This window comes from Ambystoma mexicanum, chromosome 13, assembly GCF_040938575.1.
Source record: "Ambystoma mexicanum isolate Mex_15411 chromosome 13, UKY_AmexF1_1, whole genome shotgun sequence".
NCBI classification, from domain to species: domain Eukaryota; kingdom Metazoa; phylum Chordata; class Amphibia; order Caudata; family Ambystomatidae; genus Ambystoma; species Ambystoma mexicanum.
In genome coordinates this window covers 794,627,165-794,648,409 of record NC_090938.1, presented here as the reverse complement: position 1 = coordinate 794,648,409, position 21,245 = coordinate 794,627,165, and the positions used below count along the sequence as shown (strand labels likewise).

Here is a 21,245-nt window from a genome sequence, read left to right as displayed (position 1 = left end):
TCGTAACCATAGTTTTCATACTGTACTTAGGAACAATGCTATGTGATACCACTTACTCAAGGAGTGAAAGGTCGTGTTCCTTCACTTCCCATGATGTCACTTCGGGGTGGGGTCAAATTACATCACTTCCTGTGATGTCCCTTCCGCTACCCCTGGCATTTTGTTGAAATGGCGTCCCTGAGCAGGATTCGCCTGCTCTGTGGCTGTGCACAGAATCAAATGCTTGCACGAGAACACCTCTGGCTTCCACTCTCTCACAAACCTCTATTTCCTTTTAGGAATCGCCCCTTGCCAAGATGGCGTTCTACACCTGCGGGCCCAACGAGGCCATGGTGGTTTCTGGTAAGAGTTTTATCTGCAAAGTTATTGGGGTGGTCGGGGGCGGGACAAGGGGAAACCTCTGGAATTTGGAATTGGAGGTGGGAGCTGTGGCGCTAAACATAACTGACCCCCTTGCCTTGATGATGGCATGAGCTGCCAGGCAAGTGATGTGTACTCCTGCTTCTTTACCATCCCATGCCCAGGAGGAGCAGGCTGTCTGGTCCCTGGGTTCCTTGGTTTGTGCCCAGGAGGGGCAGTTTGTCTGGGCCCTGGGTTCCTTGGTTTGTGCCCAGGAGGGGCAGGTTGTCTGGGCCCTGGGTTCCTTGGTTTGTGCCCAGGAAAGGCAGGCTGTCTGGGCCCAGGGTTCCTTAGTTTGTGCCCAGGAGGGGCAAGCTGTCTGGGCCCTGGGTTCCTTGGTTTGTGCCCAGGAGGGGCAGGTTGTCTGGGCCCTCGGTTCCTTGGTTTGGGCCCAGGTGGGGCAGGCTGTCTGGGCCCTGGGTGCCTTGGTTTGTGCCCAGGAAGGGCAGGCTGCCTGTGCCCAGGGTTCCTTGTATAGTTTGTGCCCAGGAAGGGCAGGCTGTCTTGGCCCAGGGTTCCTTGTATGGTTTGTGCCCAGGAAGGGCAGGCTGTCTGGGCCCTCGGTTCCTTGTATGGTTCTTGCCCAGGCAGGGCAGGCTGTCTGGGCCCTGGGTTCCTTGGTTCCTGCCCAGGAAGGGCAGGATGTCTGTGCCCTGGGTTCTTTGTATGGTTCATGCCCAGGAAGGGCAGACTTCTGGGCCCTGGGTTCCCGTTATGGTTCGTGCCCAGGAAGGGCAGGCTGTCTGGGCCCTGGGTTCCCGTTGTGGTTCTTGTCCAGGAAGGGCAGGCTGTCTGGACCGTGGGTTGCTTGGTTCGTGCCCAGGAAGGGCAGGCTGTCTGGGCCCTGGGTTCCTTGTATGGTTCTTGCCCAGGCAGGGCAGGCTTACTGGGCCCTGGGTTCCTTGGTTCCTGCCCAGGAAGGGCAGGCTGTCTGGACCGTGGGTTGCTTGGTTCGTGCCCAGGAAGGGCAGGCTGTCTGGACCGTGGGTTGCTTGGTTCGTGCCCAGGAAGGGCAGGCTGTCTGGGCCCTGGTGTCCTTGTGTGGTTCGTGCCCAGGAAGGACAGGCTCTCTGGGCCCTGGGTTCCTTGTATGATTTGTGCCCAGTAAGGGCAAGCTGTCTCGGCCCTGGGTTCCTTGGTTTCTGCCCAGGAAGGGCAAGCTGTCTGGGCCCTGGGTTCCCTTTCTGGTTTGTGCCCAGGAAGGGCAGGCTGTCTGGGCCCTGGGTTGCTTGTATGGTTCGTGCCCAGCAAGGGCAGGCTGTCTGGGCCCTGGTTTCATTGTATGGTTCGTGCCCAGGAAGGGCAGGCTGTCTGGGCCTGGGTTCCTTGTATGGTTTATGCCCAGGAAGGGCAGGCTGTCTGGGCCCTGGGTTCCCTTTATGGTTTGTGCCCAGGAAGGGCAGGCTGTCTGGGCCCTGGGTTCCTTGGTTCTTGCCCACGAAGTGCAGGCTGTCTGGACTGTGGGTTGCTTGGTTCGTGCCCAGGAAGGGCAGGCTGTCTGGGCCCTGGGTTCCTTGTATGGTTCGTGCCCAGGAGAGGCAGGCTGTCTGGGCCCTGGGTTCCTTGTATGGTTCGTGCCCAGGAAGGGCAGGCTGTCTGGGCCCTGGGTTCCTTGTATGGTTCGTGCCCAGGAAGGGCAGGCTGTCTGGGCCCTGGGTTCCTTGGTTCTTGCCCACGAAGGGCAGGCTGTCTGGACCGTGGGTTGCTTGGTTCGTGCCCAGGAAGGGCAGGCTGTCTGGGCCCTGGGTTCCTTGTATGGTTCGTGCCCAGGAGGGGCAGGCTGTCTGGGCCCTGGGTTCCTTGTATGGTTCGTGCCCAGGAAGGGCAGGCTGTCTGGGCCCTGGGTTCCTTGTATGGTCCGTGCTCAGGAAGGGCAGGCTGTCTGGGCCCTGGGTTCCTTGTATGGTCCGTGCCCAGGAAGGGCAGGCTGTCTGGGCCCTGGGTTCCCTTTATGGTTCGTGCCCAGGAAGGGCAGGCTGTCTGGACCGTGGGTTGCTTGGTTCGTGCCCAGGAAGGGCAGGATGTCTGGGCCCTGGGTTCCCGTTATGGTTCGTGCCCAGGAAGGGCAGGCTGTCCGAACCCTGGGTTCCTTGTATGGTCCGTGCCCAGGAAGGGCAGGCTGTCTGGGCCCTGGGTTCCCTTTATGGTTCATGCCCAGGAAGGGCAGGCTGTCTGGGCCCTGGGTTCCCGTTATGGTTCGTGCCCAGGAAGGGCAGGCTGTCTGGGCCCTGGGTTCCCTTTATGGTTCATGCCCAGGAAGGGCAGGCTGTCTGGGCCCTGGGTTCCTTGAATGGTCCGTGCCCAGGAAGGGCAGGCTGTCTGGGCCCTGGGTTCCCTTTCTGGTTTGTGCCCAGGAAGGGCAGGCTGTCTGGGCCCTGGGTTCCTTGTATGGTTCGTGCCCAGGAAGGGCAGGCTGTCTGGGCCCTGGGTTGCTTGTATGGTTCGTGCCCAGCAAGGGCAGGCTGTCTGGGCCCTGGTTTCATTGTATGGTTCGTGCCCAGGAAGGGCAGGCTGTCTGGGCCTGGGTTCCTTGTATGGTTTATGCCCAGGAAGGGCAGGCTGTCTGGGCCCTGGGTTCCCTTTATGGTTTGTGCCCAGGAAGGGCAGGCTGTCTGGGCCCTGGGTTCCTTGGTTCTTGCCCACGAAGTGCAGGCTGTCTGGACTGTGGGTTGCTTGGTTCGTGCCCAGGAAGGGCAGGCTGTCTGGGCCCTGGGTTCCTTGTATGGTTCGTGCCCAGGAGAGGCAGGCTGTCTGGGCCCTGGGTTCCTTGTATGGTTCGTGCCCAGGAAGGGCAGGCTGTCTGGGCCCTGGGTTCCTTGTATGGTTCGTGCCCAGGAAGGGCAGGCTGTCTGGGCCCTGGGTTCCTTGGTTCTTGCCCACGAAGGGCAGGCTGTCTGGACCGTGGGTTGCTTGGTTCGTGCCCAGGAAGGGCAGGCTGTCTGGGCCCTGGGTTCCTTGTATGGTTCGTGCCCAGGAGGGGCAGGCTGTCTGGGCCCTGGGTTCCTTGTATGGTTCGTGCCCAAGAAGGGCAGGCTGTCTGGGCCCTGGGTTCCTTGTATGGTCCGTGCTCAGGAAGGGCAGGCTGTCTGGGCCCTGGGTTCCTTGTATGGTTCGTGCCCAGGAAGGGCAGGCTGTCTGGGCCCTGGGTTCCCTTTATGGTTCATGCCCAGGAAGGGCAGGCTGTCTGGGCCCTGGGTTCCTTGTATGGTCCGTGCCCAGGAAGGGCAGGCTGTCTGGGCCCTGGGTTCCTTGTATGGTTCTTGTCCAGGAAGGGCAGGCTGTCTGGACCGTGGGTTGCTTGGTTCGTGACCAGGAAGGGCAGGCTGTCTGGGCCCTGGGTTCCTTGTATGGTTCGTGCCCAGGAAGGGCAGGCTGTCTGGGCCCTGGGTTGCTTGTATGGTTCGTGCCCAGGAAGGGCAGGTTGTCTGGGCCCTGGGTTGCTTGTATGGTTTGTGCCCAGGAAGGGCAGGCTGCCTGGGCCCTGGGTTCCTTGTATGGTTCTTGCCCAGGCAGGGCAGGCTGACTGGGCCCTGGGTTCCTTGGTTCATGCCCAGGAAGGGCAGGCTGTCTGGACCGTGGGTTGCTTGGTTCGTGCCCAGGAAGGGCAGGCTGTCTGGGCCCTGGTGTCCTTGTGTGGTTCGTGCCCAGGAAGGACAGGCTCTCTGGGCCCTGGGTTCCTTGTATGATTTGTGCCCAGGAAGGGCAAGCTGTCTCGGCCCTGGGTTCCTTGGTTTCTGCCCAGGAAGGGCAAGCTGTCTGGGCCCTGGGTTCCCTTTCTGGTTTGTGCCCAGGAAGGGCAGGCTGTCTGGGCCCTGGGTTCCTTGTATGGTTCGTGCCCAGGAAGGGCAGGCTGTCTGGGCCCTGGTTTCATTGTATCGTTCGTGCCCAGCAAGGGCAGGCTGTCTGGGCCCTGGTTTCATTGTATGGTTCGTGCCCAGGAAGGGCAGGCTGTCTGGGCCTGGGTTCCTTGTATGGTTTATGCCCAGGAAGGGCAGGCTGTCTGGGCCCTGGGTTCCCTTTATGGTTTGTGCCCAGGAAGGGCAGGCTGTCTGGGCCCTGGGTTCCTTGTATGGTTCGTGCCCAGGAGGGGCAGGCTGTCTGGGCCCTGGGTTCCTTGTATGGTTCGTGCCCAGGAAGGGCAGGCTGTCTGGGCCCTGGGTTCCTTGTATGGTCCGTGCTCAGGAAGGGCAGGCTGTCTGGGCCCTGGGTTCCTTGTATGGTTCGTGCCCAGGAAGGGCAGGCTGTCTGGGCCCTGGGTTCCTGTTATGGTTCGTGCCCAGGAAGGGCAGGCTGTCTGGGCCCTGGGTTGCTTGTATGGTTCGTGCCCAGGAAGGGCAGGTTGTCTGGGCCCTGGGTTGCTTGTATGGTTTGTGCCCAGGAAGGGCAGGCTGCCTGGGCCCTGGGTTCCTTGTATGGTTCTTGCCCAGGCAGGGCAGGCTGACTGGGCCCTGGGTTCCTTGGTTCATGCCCAGGAAGGGCAGGCTGTCTGGACCGTGGGTTGCTTGGTTCGTGCCCAGGAAGGGCAGGCTGTCTGGGCCCTGGTGTCCTTGTGTGGTTCGTGCCCAGGAAGGACAGGCTCTCTGGGCCCTGGGTTCCTTGTATGATTTGTGCCTAGGAAGGGCAAGCTGTCTCGGCCCTGGGTTCCTTGGTTTCTGCCCAGGAAGGGCAAGCTGTCTGGGCCCTGGGTTCCCTTTCTGGTTTGTGCCCAGGAAGGGCAGGCTGTCTGGGCCCTGGGTTCCTTGTATGGTTCGTGCCCAGGAAGGGCAGGCTGTCTGGGCCCTGGTTTCATTGTATGGTTCGTGCCCAGCAAGGGCAGGCTGTCTGGGCCCTGGTTTCATTGTATGGTTCGTGCCCAGGAAGGGCAGGCTGTCTGGGCCTGGGTTCCTTGTATGGTTCGTGCCCAGGAAGGGCAGGATGTCTGGGCCCTGGGTTCCCGTTATGGTTCGTGCCCAGGAAGGGCAGGCTGTCCGAACCCTGGGTTCCTTGTATGGTCCGTGCCCAGGAAGGGCAGGCTGTCTGGGCCCTGGGTTCCCTTTATGGTTCATGCCCAGGAAGGGCAGGCTGTCTGGGCCCTGGGTTCCCGTTATGGTTCGTGCCCAGGAAGGGCAGGCTGTCTGGGCCCTGGGTTCCCTTTATGGTTCATGCCCAGGAAGGGCAGGCTGTCTGGGCCCTGGGTTCCTTGTATGGTCAGTTCCCAGGAAGGGCAGGCTGTCTGGGCCCTGGGTTCCTTGTATGGTTCTTGTCCAGGAAGGGCAGGCTGTCTGGACCGTGGGTTGCTTGGTTCGTGACCAGGAAGGGCAGGCTGTCTGGGCCCTGGGTTCCTTGTATGGTTCGTGCCCAGGAAGGGCAGGCTGTCTGGGCCCTGGGTTCCTGTTATGGTTCGTGCCCAGGAAGGGCAGGCTGTCTGGGCCCTGGGTTGCTTGTATGGTTCGTGCCCAGGAAGGGCAGGTTGTCTGGGCCCTGGGTTGCTTGTATGGTTTGTGCCCAGGAAGGGCAGGCTGCCTGGGCCCTGGGTTCCTTGTATGGTTCTTGCCCAGGCAGGGAAGGCTGACTGGGCCCTGGGTTCCTTGGTTCATGCCCAGGAAGGGCAGGCTGTCTGGACCGTGGGTTGCTTGGTTCGTGCCCAGGAAGGGCAGGCTGTCTGGGCCCTGGTGTCCTTGTGTGGTTCGTGCCCAGGAAGGACAGGCTCTCTGGGCCCTGGGTTCCTTGTATGATTTGTGCCCAGGAAGGGCAAGCTGTCTCGGCCCTGGGTTCCTTGGTTTCTGCCCAGGAAGGGCAAGCTGTCTGGGCCCTGGGTTCCCTTTCTGGTTTGTGCCCAGGAAGGGCAGGCTGTCTGGGCCCTGGGTTCCTTGTATGGTTCGTGCCCAGGAAGGGCAGGCTGTCTGGGCCCTGGTTTCATTGTATGGTTCGTGCCCAGCAAGGGCAGGCTGTCTGGGCCCTGGTTTCATTGTATGGTTCGTGCCCAGGAAGGGCAGGCTGTCTGGGCCTGGGTTCCTTGTATGGTTTATGCCCAGGAAGGGCAGGCTGTCTGGGCCCTGGGTTCCTTGTATGGTCCGTGCTCAGGAAGGGCAGGCTGTCTGGGCCCTGGGTTCCTTGTATGGTCCGTGCCCAGGAAGGGCAGGCTGTCTGTGCCCTTGGTTCCCTTTATGGTTCATGTCCAGGAAGGGCAGGCTGTCTGGACCGTGGGTTGCTTGGTTCGTGCCCAGGAAGGGCAGGCTGTCTGGGCCCTGGGTTCCCTTTATGGTTCGTGCCCAGGAAGGGCAGGCTGTCCGAACCCTGGGTTCCTTGTATGGTCCGTGCCCAGGAAGGGCAGGCTGTCTGGGCCCTGGGTTCCCTTTATGGTTCATGCCCAGGAAGGGCAGGCTGTCTAGGCCCTGGGTTCCTTGTATGGTTCGTGCCCAGGAAGGGCAGGCTGTCTGGGTCCTGGGTTCCTTGTATGGTTGATGCCCAGGAAGGGCAGGCTGTCTGGGCCCTGGGTTCCCTTTATGGTTCATGCCCAGGAAGGGCAGGCTGTCTGGGCCCTGGGTTCCTTGTATGGTTCGTGCCCAGGAAGGGCAGGCTGTCTGGGTCCTGGGTTCCTTGTATGGTTGATGCCCTGGAAGGGCAGGCTATCTGGGCCCTGGACACATATCTTGTCATGCCACGCCTAATGGGGAAGGGGGCACATGCTGTCTGGGTCCTGGGTTCCTTGTATGGTTGATGCCTGGCGGGGACATGCTGGCTGAGCCCTGGACACACATCCCTGTCTTGGCACTCCTGTGGCATGCTGGCTAGGTCCTGTGTTCCTTGCAGGTTTGATGCTTGGGAGGGACAGGCTTGGCACTCCTGGGGGTGGGTGGGGTGCATGTTTGGTAGGTACTGGGTTCCTTGTATGGTTGATGCTTGGGAGGGACAGGCTTAACATGCCTGGGGGCGGGGGGCATGCTGGCTAGGTCCTGGGTTTCTTGTATGGTGGATGCCTGGTGGGGGGGGGCATGCTGGCTGTGCCCTGGACACACATCATGGCAGCCCTGTGGCATGCTGGCTAGGTCATGTGTTCCTTGCAGGTTTCATGCTTGGAAGGGACAGGCTTGGCATGCCTGGGGGGGCGAGGTGCATGCTGGCTAGGTCCTGGTTTCCTTGCATGGTTGATGCCTGGGAGGGACAGGCTTGGCATGCCTGGGGGACGAGGTGTATGTTGGGTAGGTCTATGGTTGATGCCTGGCAGGGACATGTGGGCTGCTCCCTGGACACCCTGTGTGCCCCAGGGACAGGGAGCTGGAGCTGCTTGGCTTTGGCATGCAGGCACCCGGCAGGCTCTCCACATGTCTTCATTCCCTTCACCTTGGCTCGCAGCAGGTACACGGCGTATTGCACGGCGGTTGCTCGGAACTGTATGTTTCTCATGGGATGGTTCCCAGCTTTGGAGTTTGACGCTGCTGCTGTTTCGTTGCAGGCCTCTGCCGGAGCCCCCCAGTGATGATTGCTGGCGGCAGCGTGTTCGTACTCCCGTGCGTGCAGCAGATCCAGAGGTATGTTATGCCGTGCTAATGAGCTTGTTCTAATGCGCCAGACACCACCACCACAGTGGTCGTAGAGCCAGCAGACCTTTCTTAAGGGCGGCTCTGAAACTGCCAGCATGGGCCTTGCCTTCAGTTTGCAGTCCTGCGCAGGGGGACTGCTTCTGGAGCGCAGGCTATGTTTGTGCTGTTCTTTTTATGTCGGAGTGAGTTGTTCTGTGTGAACGCTTATTGGTGTTTTGTATGTGTGTGTGTGTGTGTGTGTGTTAGGGAGGGAGGGTACAGAGCGTTTCAGTAATTTCCCACAACAGCAATCCCAGATGAGCCCCCATTTATCCATACCGCGTAGGGGCCGACCCCCTAGCAAGCCTTCTTCCATTGTACAGCAAGTTGTACTCCCGGTCTACAGCCTGCCCAAGCAAGACTTGTACTGAAAATACCCCACTCCTATTGAAACAGTCCAAATATCCAATGTTATCAACAACATTTCTAGTGTTTTATATAGTGCCTCGAACACCCGCAATCCAGTCTCTGAACATTTGGCAACTGATGGTACTTATGACTGTTACTACCCAGAATGCAGTGCGCCATTTATCAAATGTATCAACCCGGGGTGTTTCCCGCTTTTTTCCATTTGACCACAGGCCCTGCTTGCAACTTTATTATGTATGCTTAAAATATCTTGATAAAATATGATAGGGTGTTTTGTACTCCCAATACATTCTTAAAAAAAAAAAAGAAATACTGTTACCCAGTGGAACAATTCTTATTTCTTACCCCTCCACCCCCGCCCCTATTAACCAAACATTGTAGAAAAATGTGCTTGTTTTTTTGTTGTTGTCTCACATATGGTGAAATTTGGTTTTCATTTAAATATGACTTTTGGGACCGGAATTCCCAAGCAGTCAAGGTAAATGTGTCTGAAGTCTAAATCCTGAGGGACCAATTCACACCCAAAAAACGTTTGTGATGCAAGTTGCCTGTACGTCTCGCCATAACTTAGACCTAAAAAGGGGATACGAGTACAGTGTCAGAATGTGTGTACTTTACACCCAATTCACAAAATAAGCCTTTTTACTCGCAGTTCGATTGCTCTGGATGGCGTATAAGAAAAAATGGAAAAGAATTAGTAAAACTATTTTTCTTTTCGAAATTGTTTTGTACCAGACCAATCGGACACCTACATGTACCCAGTGGTCGAAGTGGGTAGGAGCGCTGCTCCTCTACCCTTTTTTAATTAAGTTTTACTGTTTCGTCACTTTTATTTTGAAAAGAAACTGGAAGAAGTTGAAACCTGCACTTTACGTTCCCTTAAACAGCAGGCGCATGTGTTTGGGGATTTGTATTGTGTGTGGGAGGGGGCATGGTGATGGGGCTTGTGGGGGCTGGGGGGCAGGACAGCAGGGAACATAGTTCCACTTCTTCTTTTCGTAAACTTCGACCACTACGTGTGCTACACTTGCGTTAGCTTTCACGCATCAAATCCAACACTTCAAAAACATTCCGGTGTATCTTGAGTGTGTTCGCCAATCATTTTCAGGGTTTTGCAGAATACACTAAAAATTGACATTTCTGGGTGAGCACCTCTTCCGCGTTCAGACGCGCCTCGACACACCCTTCCCGCTGGACCTGCCCACGTTTGCTAGCCTAGGACAGTGGCCCCCCTTTATGGTTCATGCCCAACGCATGGGTAAGAGATGCAACTGTGCGTAACTTACCCTTGTGAGAAAACCTACCCATTTTTGCAGGAGTGAGCTGAACCTACTCATAATAACCCCCTGTGATTTGTGAAGTGACATCTGCGGGTTTGCATAAAGCTGGACAAGGCGTCTTATGTGATTGTTTTAAAAAAAAGTTTCCTTTTTGTGGGTGGGGGAATGGTGTCACTATTCCCGTGCTATCGTTTATGCATGTAAGGGTCCCTATTATTGCTATCACTTGTGCAAGGGTCCCCATTATTGCTATCACGCGTGCAAGAGTTATTGTTCCCTGCTATCCTTCATGCAGGGGACCCTATTCCTGCAAACGTGCACGCAGGGGACCCTATTCCCTTCTATCACTCATGCAAGGGTCCCTATTCCCTGCTATCGTTCACGCAATGGTCACTATTCCTGCGATCGTTCATACACGTCTCCTTATTCCCTTGTATCGTTTACGCAAGGGTCCCTATTCCCTGCTCTCCTTTGTGCAAGGGCCCCTATTCCCTGCTCTCCTTTGTGCAAGGGTCCCTATTCCCTGCTCTCCTTTGTGCAAGGGTCCCTATTCCCTGCTCTCCTTTGTGCAAGGGTCCCTATTCCCTGCTCTCCTTTGTGCAAGGGTCCCTATTCCCTGCTCTCCTTTGTGCAAGGGTCCCTATTCCCTGCTCTCCTTTGTGCAAGGGTCCCTATTCCCTGCTGGTGTTCGTGCCAGGGTCCCTATTCCCTGCTATTCTCTGTGCCAGGGTCCCTATTCCCTGCTATTCTCTGTGCCAGGGTCCCTATTCCCTGCTATTCTCTGTGCCAGGGTCCCTATTCCCTGCTATTCTCTGTGCCAGGGTCCCAATTCCCTGCTCTCCTTTGTGCAAGGGTCCCTATTCCCTGCTCTCCTTTGTGCAAGGGTCTCTATTCCCTGCTCTCCTTTGTGCAAAGGTCCCTATTCCCTGCTCTCCTTTGTGCAAGGGTCCCTATTCCCTGCTCTCCTTCGTGCAAGAATCCCTATTCCCTGCTGTCCTTCGTGCACGGGCCCCTATTCCCTGCTGTCCTTCGTGCAAGAATCCCTATTCCCTGCTGTCCTTCGTGCAAGGGCCCCTATTCCCTGCTGTCCTTCGTGCAAGGGCCCCTATTCCCTGCTGTCCTTCGTGCAAGGGCCCCTATTCCCTGCTGTCCTTCGTGCAAGGGCCCCTATTCCCTGCTGTCCTTTGTGCAAGGGTCCCTATTCCCTGCTGTCCTTTGTGCAAGGGTCCCTATTCCCTGCTCTCCTTTGTGCAAGGGTCCCTATTCCCTGCTCTCCTTTGTGCAAGGGTCCCTATTCCCTGCTGCCCTTTGTGCAAGGGTCCCTATTCCCTGCTGTCCTTTGCGCAAGCGTCCCTATTCCCTGCTCTCCTTTGTGCAAGGGTCCCTATACCCTGCTGTCCTTCGTGCAAGGGTCCCTATTCCCTGCTCTCCTTCGTGCAAGGGCCCCTATTCCCTGCTGTCCTTCGTGCAAGGGCCCCTATTCCCTGCTGTCCTTCGTGCAAAGGCCCCTATTCCCTGCTGTCCTTCGTGCAAGGGCCCCTATTCCCTGCTGTCCTTCGTGCAAGGGCCCCTATTCCCTGCTGTCCTTCGTGCAAGGGCCCCTATTCCCTGCTGTCCTTCGTGCAAGGGTCCCTATTCCCTGCTGTCCTTTGTGCAAGGGCCCCTATTCCCTGCTGTCCTTCGTACAAGGGTCCCTATTCCCTGCTCTCCTTTGTGCAAGGGTCCCTATTCCCTGCTGTCCTTTGTGCAAGAACCCCTATTCCCTGCTGTCCTTTGTACAAGGGCCCCTATTCCCTGCTGGTGTTCGTGCCAGGGTCCCTATTCCCTGCTATTCTCTGTGCCAGGGTCCCTATTCCCTGCTATTCTCTGTGCAAGGGTCCCTATTCCCTGCTGTCCTTCGTGCAAGGGTCCCTATTCCCTGCTGTCCTTCGTGCAAGGGCCCCTATTCCCTGCTGTCCTTCGTGCAAGGGTCCCTATTCCCTGCTCTCCTTCGTGCAAGGGCCCCTATTCCCTGCTGTCCTTCGTGCAAGGGCCCCTATTCCCTGCTGTCCTTCGTGCAAGGGCCCCTATTCCCTGCTATTCTCTGTGCCAGGGCCCCTAGTCCCTGCTATTCTCTGTGCCAGGGTCCCTAGTCCCTGCTATTTTCTGTGCCAGGGTCCCTATTCCCTGCTATTCTCTGTGCCAGGGCCCCTATTCCCTGCTATTCTCTGTGCCAGGGCCCCTAGTCCCTGCTATTCTCTGTGCCAGGGTCCCTAGTCCCTGCTATTCTCTGTGCCAGGGTCCCTATTCCCTGCTATTCTCTGTGCCAGGGTCCCTATTCCCTGCTATTCTCTGTGCCAGGGCCCCTAGTCCCTGCTATTCTCTGTGCCAGGGCCCCTAGTCCCTGCTATTCTCTGTGCCAGGGTCCCTATTCCCTGCTATTCTCTGTGCCAGGGTCCCTAGTCCCTGCTATTCTCTGTGCCAGGGTCCCTATTCCCTGCTATTCTCTGTGCCAGGGTCCCTAGTCCCTGCTATTCTCTGTGCCAGGGTCCCTATTCCCTGCTATTCTCTGTGCCAGGGTCCCTATTCCCTGCTATTCTCTGTGGCAGGGTCCCTAGTCCCTGCTATTCTCTGTGCCAGGGTCCCTAGTCCCTGCTGTGTTTTTGGGACATGCTTCTCATGGTCTCCGGGCACTCTGGGGAATCTGATCAGGAAGGGGGTTGGGACAGTTCGTGGGTGGGAGAAGGACACGCGCAAGAGAGCTTTCATGGAAGAGGGTCACTACTTCTCGCCACCCCCTCCGCTTCTATGTTGCGATATATATATATATATATATATATATATATATATATATATATATATATATATATATATATATATATATATATATATATATATATATATAATTACTCTCCTACTGCACCACATGACCCCTGTAGTAGTGTCCGCGCGCCTAGGCGTGTCCCGGGGGTTGCTCCCTCTCAGAGCCGGGAGGCAGACAGACTGCCGCGCAAAGCGGGGGGCTTTCCCTGCACAGAATCCCCTCCCCCCCCCCTCATGCGGGCATGTGGGCACGTCACACACTGATTAGCAGCTGGGGCTGTTCTAAGCCAATCGGAATGCCTGGAATTCCACGTGCTATTGACCGCCTTCCAATCAGCGAGGCGGCTGCTTTCTGCACGTGCCTTTATGTTCCCAAGAGAAAGTGGCCCTCCCCGAGAGGCGGATGTTCGGTCCATTATCGGGATTAGTGACCGCATCCTGAGCATTGCGATTGGCTTCGAGGAGTTGCTATTGCACATGCAGGCCGCGCCCTGCCCTAGTAATCCCCGGGAAAGGGCAGAAGCGCTTCCTTTTACAGAGGGCAATAACTAACAGCGCCTTAGCGAGGGATATTGGAAACTTGATTATATACACACTATTATAAGGTTTTCTTGTGATGTACCCACAGAACAGGTTGCATACCCCCATGGGACCGCGGCCAGGCTGGCATTGGCAGGTGGTGCAAGGGAAGAGGCCACCGCCTGCTCAAGCAGGGACCGCCACTTAAGTAGCCGAGGTTTGTAGCGCCTAGTGCGGTGCTTGATGTGAATGGTGACCACTGTTGGGTGCCCTAAAAGGGCTTAGCGCTTCCTGTAACGGTGCCAAGTTTAACCGTTATGTGCCTTATTTTAAATTGGGAGGTTTTACTGGCGGAGAACATGTTGGCTGCAGGAGGGGGGCGTCCCCAACATGTGGCATGCAGTTTAATGGCAGACTAGGGTGACTCCGCATTTCATCCTTCTGTGTTTTTTTAGCAGAAAATGACGGTTCAGTTGGCGCTATAATTTATATGCATTTTCCCGCAGGCCTCGTGGGCTGCGTTGCTAAACCACCTGTGAGTTTTTCTGGAGTGGGAAGCACGTCTGGCCCCAAGTTGCAGTGGAGAAGGGAGACCCAAGAGCCTCAGTAACCCCAGTTGAGTTCCACCCTGCAATCCGAGGGCCCCAGTATTGTCTGGGAATGGCTGATTATGCGAGACTTCCGATGCAGAGCTGCTGGCAGCCCTTTAGCCCAGCACCGGTTAACCCTTTAACTGCCATGGGTTTTTCCCCCCAGTGCCAAGGCCTTTTTTGGTGATTTCGGTATGTGGCCATTCAATCCCTTGTAACTTTTTTGTTACATTAGATATCTCGGCCAAATTTGGCTCCTTTTTTCCCCCATGTAGGCGGTCGTAACCCCACCCAGGAATCCTAGGTTGCTGTAGGGGGTGAGAGAAAATAAGCAAAAGGGGGTAACATTTTGGGTGTTTTCAAAAAATGCCAATAAAATGATGTACAAAGAAGCCTGTGGTTTTTTCCTTGTAAGAGCTAGGAACGAATGGTTTGCTGGGCTGAATTCCCCAATTTCCTGACTTTCAGGAACAGGTTGTGTGGAAACGAAAAAAAAATATTTTGATGTGGTGATCAACTGTTTTGTGAGAGGTAGGCGATTTTGGCCATTTTTGCCAATTGGACATGAATGGACGGAATGGAAGAAAAGGGTAGGAAAGCCTAATTGGCGGACATAAAGGCATATATTTCTGAAAAGTAGACAAAATTCCAAGTTTAGTAAGGGGTGATTTGTGTAGGTCAGGCAACAACTAGGTAGGGGAAAATGCCATAGAATGGGGAAAAGTGGGAAAATTACTGAAAAAAAGGTATGTGTTGGACATGGTTGGCGTAGCACGGCAAAGGCTGTGAATTTTGTGAAAAGCAATGCTCCGCTACATTCCCCCGTCTCTTACAGTTAGGAGAGCACACATTTTTTGTAGTGTTTTACAAAACAAGCAATACCACAAGCCAAACACTGAGCCATGGTACACAGGAGTTTTACGCTCACGGCCTGACCAGACGCACTTAGCATGTGTAAATCGGGAAAACCAATGTGGTGAGGAACGGCAAGCATACATTTTTTGAAAGAGCACGGGCAGACCTTTTCAAGGGTAGGTGACTTGTGCAGGTTACAAGAGTGTATGGTGGCTAAAGCAGCGACTAAATGTAGGTCACATTTGGGAAATGAAAGGGTTGTGACACAAAGGGCAACAGCAAATGGGTCAAAACGTTATGAAAACCACACAAACACATGGCCTACCGTCCTGCGTTCCCACAGGTGTCCCGATGAAAACGGTACCTCACATGTGTGGGTGCACCTACCTGGGCGCCAAGGGGAAAGCCTAAAACGCAAGCAATCCCCAGTCTGTTTGCAGAGGGGAATCTCAGCCATTCTGCCGACCGGCACAACGTACAGATATGGGCCTCGGGTGTCCAAGCCACCGAGGAAAACAGGGAACCCCATGCATTTCTGAAAAGAGGACACCCGTGGGAATCCGCAGAGGTATGATAGGCCCAAATCGCCCTAGAATTTATTACCCAGACACCCCTGCAAAGTCTGAAATGTGGGAAAAACCCCACATTTTTCACTTTGTCCGGGGTTCTGGGTAAAACATTCTGGTCCCTTCGCACAAGTTGAACCTCTGTGGATTCCTACTGGTGCCCTATTTTCAGAAATGCATGGGGTTCCCTGTTTTCCTTGCTGGCTTGGACACCCTATGCCCAAATCTGTAGGTTATCTCCCCAAACCCTTTTGTGGTTATCAGTGGGTTCGCCTTTTCCCTTTGCGGCTAGATTGGTGAACCCACACATGTGAGGTACCGTTTTCGTTGGGACACCTGTGGGAAGGCGGGAAGGTATGACATCTGTTCTTGGCAGCGTGTTTCGGTGGTTGAGCAGAGTGAAATGTCTGGAAATTGTGTTTTTTACCCCCAAATTTGGACATTGCCGGGGGTTCTGGGTAGTAGATTGTTGGGCAGAATCCTGTGCAGTTCCCTTGGGGACCACTGCAAGAAGATTAAGACTACAGGAGTAAGCAGTAAACCCAATTGGTAGCAGTCTGTATCACCCAGATTTACCATGTAGCTGTGGCTGAGCAGTCAGACTTCTCTCAAGATGATTAGGGCAGTATACCGAGCATGCACAATAGGGCTAAAAACACAGTAGAGCAAGCAAACACTGACCAGAGCTTTGGTATCAAAAGTATATAATTATTTAACACACACCTTAAGAAATACACTAGCACTATATAGCAAAGCAAGTTCAAAACACAATCAACAAAGTATACACACCTCCCTTAATAATTATTAAACAAGTCTAAGTTAGAACACCACTTATTTGCAAAACAGAGGTGAGCGCGTAACTTAGATGGCACGCCAGTAATTGGGTTAAAGGGAGAGAAAAAGGCAGGGCATAGAAATAAAACAGTTACCAACACTTTTATAAGACCACAGCAAGTTAGTGAAGGCAGAGTCTACTGTAGAGCCAAAGTTCATAGACCAGGCCCACTTTAAATGGAGCAAGGGGAAATGTGCCTAAGATCACACAGTAAAATAAGCACTAAAAGTCTTTGCAGAATGTTCAAAAGAGGTTGGGACGATGTAGAAAGATAAACTTAGAAGGTCTGGAGCCAACCCAGTTGGAAAGCCAAGGATTTAAGGGTCACCTTTAGCAATCTGTTGAAAGGGAGGCCAGGTGGAACACAGTACCTTAAATAGAGAGGAAGCTCCAGCGGTGGCAGTTGTTCCTGGCAATGGTTGCAGTTCATGGTTTCGACCCGGGGAAGAGAGGATCTCGTCGAGGAGGAAACGTGGAGTCGTTGCACTGCACAGGGATGAAACCAGCCGCAGAGTTCTCAGTTAAAAGGTGCGTTCCTTTTATTCACGGTCAAAGTGGTGAAGTTTGGCTATCCGGCCGCCAGGGTGCTTGGCATGGGCGATTCGACCAAAGGACGTCTTTGGAAGGCAAAAAGGGTTACCTGGTTGGTCCCACCAGCTCAGAGGAAGAAGACTCGTCCAGCAGAAGATCTTCTCTTGTCGTCGGGAAAGTGGTGAGGTCGTTGCAGCAGGGCTCCACGGTGGTGTCGTCGTTGCAGATGGCTCAGCTTCTCCCCTCTTCGAATTCTTTAGGTCCTGTGGCGACTTCTGAAGTTCCGGTCCCCAAAGCCATGCTTTTATGCAGAAAAACCCCCATTCAACAGCCTAACTGTCACTCAAACATGCAAAGTGGTGAGTCGGGCGGCTCACCACTGGGCCAATCAGAATAGAATGCGACTTGAGTTGCCGAGGCAACGCAGTCCAGTGTGCCTATTCCCCCTCCCGCACATCCTGTGGACCCCAGACAGAATGGCATCATTTGGAGGGCTTCTTTGGAGAAGCCTGCCAAAATAGCGGAACAAAGGGCTCGACTTGGGTTAGAGTTTCAGAGACAAACACAAACGCCATTTTAAAACCGAGTTCTGGCGAAAAGACCCAACCGGTGATTTAATAAATAAATAAACCGGCGGTATCTTTAACATTGCACCAAAAAGTGGTGTGTTTAAAATGAATGGGAAAATCCAATAGGAAATATTCCGGTGGAATATTTTGATTGATAGCCACTGCCACCAGCCAGAAACTCGACAAGGGGGGACTGCACGCTGCCCCCTTGAAAACAGGCCCGGGGCAGTCTAATTAACCCCTTCCAGTACTTCCACAATATGATGGTTTGTACTGGTTCTGTTCACAAATTTGGACTAATAAAGCCAATAGTGACTTTACATGCCCTGGAGGACAGTAGTCAGTCCCAGGGTATGGAGTCTGTTCGGGGGTCATGGTGACACCCCTGTGTTACTGCACTGAGGGTGCTGTGTAACACGCATACAAAAAGAGATGATGCCCTATGGAGTAAAAGACCCCATAGCCCATAAAACACATTCACAGTCAAAAAACATCTCAAATCATGCCTAAGAGTGGGAGGAAAAGAGTCTCACTCTTAGCAGGAGAAAAAAACAAAACCCCAAAAATCCAGCAAAGCTGCTGGGGGACTCACTAGGTTAGGAAATTAGCCTTAAAAGAGAATTCTCCCTAACATGGATTCTGGGCCGATTATCGCATGCCAGACCTCTGTGGATTCCCACGGGTGCCCTCTTTTGGGAAATGCATGGGGTTCCCTATTTTCCTTGCTGGCTTCGACACCCTAGACCCAAATCTGTAGGTTTCCCACATGAACAAAATGGGCAGTGGCTAAAGGCTTGGGGTCACCAGTGGGTTACCCTTTTCCTTTTGCGCCCTCGGTAGGTGCACCCACACATGAGGTACCATTTTCATCGGGACACGTGTGGGGACACGGGAAGGTAGGCCATGTGTTGTTGGCGGTGTGTTTCGGTGGGTTGCCAGAACGAAATGTCTGAGAATTGTCTTCATTTCCAGCCAATTTCAGAGACATTTCCCTGTGACCACTCACCGAAACATGTCGCCAACAACAGATGTCATACCTTCTCGCGTTCCCACAGGTGTTCCGACGAAAACGGTACCTCACATGTGTGGGTGCACCTACCGGGGGCGCAAAAGGAAAAGGGTAACCCGCTGGTAACCATAAGCCTTTCGCCACAGCCCATTTTGTTCATGTGGGCAACCTACAGATTTGGGCCTAGGGTGTCGGAAGCCAGCAAAGAAAACGGGGAACCCCATGCATTTCCCAAAAGAGGACACCCATGGGAATCCGCAGAGGTCTGACTTACGCAAATCGGCCCAGAATTTATTACCCAGAACCCCCAGCAAAGACCCACATGGGAGAAGGGTGCCCAAGGCCAGGGATATTACTGTGACTTAGCTGGAGCCCTGGCTGCCCTGCGTTACAGCTTCTCCCCACCAAGGAGTCTCGGCAGTGTGCCAATACCTCCCAGAAGGGAAAAGCTGTAATGCAGGCCTGCCGCAACTCCAGGACAGTTGGAGGTGATCTGCCCAGATGGGCCATTACTACCCACACCACCAACAATCCAGCCCCAGTCTCACCCACTCCACTGACAGTGGGCCCTAGCCATAGAATAATAAAAACAGTACTCACATAACGTTGCAGCTGCTCGGGTAGAAAAAGCTGTAAACAAAACAAAAAACATGTGTTACCTACTGTCACACTAGCAAAATGTAGCCCTCCCCGGGGGCAGATAAGGGCGGGGGCTCTCCCTGGGGTCAGGCGTCCCTTCCTAGGAGCAGATATCTGGTCCCAGGGAGGGCTGCATGACATGGCACCCACTCCATTGCGGGTGGGAGGGGGGGGGATCAACGCCCCATCCCATTAGAAAATTCCCAGACCCTTTGGGGTGCACCACCGCACCCCCTAAAAAGCGTTCCACCATTTTCACTCTTTTCATTTGGTAACCCAACTCCCCTTGGTGCAGAGAGGCACATTGATGTGCCAATCTGGCCTCGGGGTGCCCAAACCTTACTGCCCCGTCCACACCAATGTGACCCTCTGCGCTAAGGCAAGTTTTGTAAACAAAGAAAAAAATGGAAAATGGTACCCTACACTTTAGGGTGGGCTGAGGGGCACCCTAAACCGCCATGTAATTTTCTAATGTAATGGGGGGTGACCATCTACCCCCACACCAAATGCAGGGGGGGCATCTCATTCAGCCCTCCCTGGGGGCAGATGCCCCTTCCTAGGAGCAGATATCTGCCCCAAGGGAGGGCTCCAAGGGGTGCCCCCATTTCCCCTTGGGGTGAGGGGGAGAGGCCCACCCCCCTTTTCTGTAAAATAAATCCCTGGTGGCTAGTGCCCCTTCCCCCCACTCCCACCCACAAGTCATTATTTTTTTATTTTTTTTGCCCCCTTCCCTGGGGGCAGATGATAAGCCATCTGCCCCCAGGGTTTATTAGATATCTGTCCCCATGCTTTGGGAGCCGGGGGGGGAGAGGGCTGCTTACTGTAAGCAGCCCCCCCCCTCACAAACGTATCCCTGGTGATCCAGTGGGATTGCTGGTCACGGATCAAGCGCCCTACTTAAAGGAATTGACAGAAGGGCACCACCAGGAGTGGAGCCTGCAGCTTAATTTGACTCAAGACGGGAAACCTCTCACCCAGCCCGGGCACGGAAATTATTGACAGATTGATAGCCCTTTCTCAATTCTGTGGGTGGTGGTGCATGGCCGTTCTTAGTTGGTGGAGCGATTTTGTCTGGTTAATTCCAATAACGAACGAGACTCCTCCATGCTAACTAGTTACGCGACCCCCAGCAGTCGGCGTTCAACTTCTTAGAGGGACAAGTGGCGTTTAGCCACACAAGATCGAGAAATAACAGGTCTGTGATGCCCTTAGATGTCTGGGACTGCACGCGCGCTACACTGAACGGATCAGCGTGTGTCTACCCTTTGCCGACAGGTTCGGGTAACCCGCTGAACCCCGTTTGTGATAGGGATTGGGGATTGCAATTATTTCCCATGAAAGAGGAATTCCCAGTAAGTGCGGGTCATAAACTTGCGTTGATTAAGTCCCTGCCCTTTGTACATACCGCCCGTCTCTACTACCGATTGGATGGTTTAGTGAGGTCCTCGGATCGGCCCTGCCGGGGTCGGCAACGGCCCTGGCAGAGCGCCGAGAAGACGAACAAACTTGACTATCTAGAGGAAGTAAAAGTCGTAACAAGGTTTCCGTAGGTGAACCTGCGGAAGGATCATTAACGGCGGAGCAGCCAGAGGGAGAGCCGCAGCCCCGACCTCGGTTGCGTCCCAGACGCGCACGACCCACAACTCGGGTTGGTGGGATTCCCTTCCGCCGGAGGGGGGTCCGTGACCCAGCAGACGGATGGGGATGCCCCGGCGGGGTTGGGTTAACCCGCCAGGGGACGTCCCCAGCCGACCGGAGAGAGGCAGGGTGGCCTGCCCTGAGTGGGCCCCCCCCCGTCCTCTCTCCTCACTGTGCCGGCCCCTGAGTTGCCATGCCGGGCGGGGGCGCGCCCCTCCAAACCCGCCAGCGGGCCGGGCGTCGGAGCGGGCACACCCCTGTCGGCAGGGAAGCCCCCGAGTGGGAGCAGCCGGGAGCCGAGGGAGCCCGGCCGTTCTCGAGGGATGCCTCCCCAGGGTGGACAGGGTCCCGGCACGCCGGGAGAGCCCTGAGCCATGGCGCAGCCGGGCGCACTCGACGGGCGGGCGTCGAGGTTCTGGCCTCTCATGTCCGCGTGGGTGAGCGATGACCAGAGCCGTTGGCGCAGCGGGCGACCTTCCCTCTCGACCAGGTACCTGGAGCTCGGCCCCGTGCGGACAGGCTGCGGTTTGAAGACTCTAGCGGTCCCACCCGACCCCTGCCCGTGCTGACTCTGGCCCGCCTCTCCATCCGACTCCCCGCAAGGGGAGCGGCGGAAGGGGTCGGGCCTGGGGGTAGGCCGAGCGGGAGTCGGACTGGGTGGTGCAGGCTTCCCGGGCTGAGCACCTGGACTCCAAAGTGGGGGCAGCTAGATGGGGCGCCGGGCTGTGTCTCGTCTGCAGCAGGCAGGATGGGCGGTGTCTTCGCCCCCACCCCCCCAGCCTCTCCTGCACCGGCAGGTTCAGGCCGACGTCTGGAACAAAAAAAAAGTTGCCTGTGACTCTTGGCGGTGGATCACTCGGTTCGCGCGTCGATGAACGCGGATAGCTGCGAGAATTAGTGTGAATTACAGGACACATTGATCATCGACACTTCAAACGCACCTTGCGGCCCGGGGTTCCTCCCGGGGCTACGCCTGTCTGAGGGTCGCTTGAAAGTCAATCGCCCTGGGGTTCCCTCCCCGGGGCGCGGCTGGGGCTGTCGCAGGGACCCCGTTCCCTTTGTCCCCCTAAGGTCAGGCCCCG

General features: G+C 55.4%; 1 protein-coding gene and 1 non-coding gene across 2 annotated transcripts in view; both read left to right on the top strand.

The window, feature by feature from the left end:
- FLOT1 (flotillin 1) overlaps positions 1–21,245 on the top strand; it is a 179,790-nt gene that overhangs the window by 68,545 nt on the left and 90,000 nt on the right. Inside the window, exons 2-3 of the mRNA XM_069635191.1 lie at positions 279–342; positions 7,835–7,910. Of these exons, the coding sequence (XP_069491292.1) occupies positions 297–342; positions 7,835–7,910 (122 nt within the window). The 5' untranslated portion in view covers positions 279–296. The remainder of the gene's footprint in view (positions 1–278; positions 343–7,834; positions 7,911–21,245) is intronic.
- On the top strand, positions 21,000–21,150 carry LOC138522181 (5.8S ribosomal RNA). The gene has a single exon (XR_011283281.1). It is a non-coding gene; the product is annotated as a 5.8S ribosomal RNA (ribosomal RNA).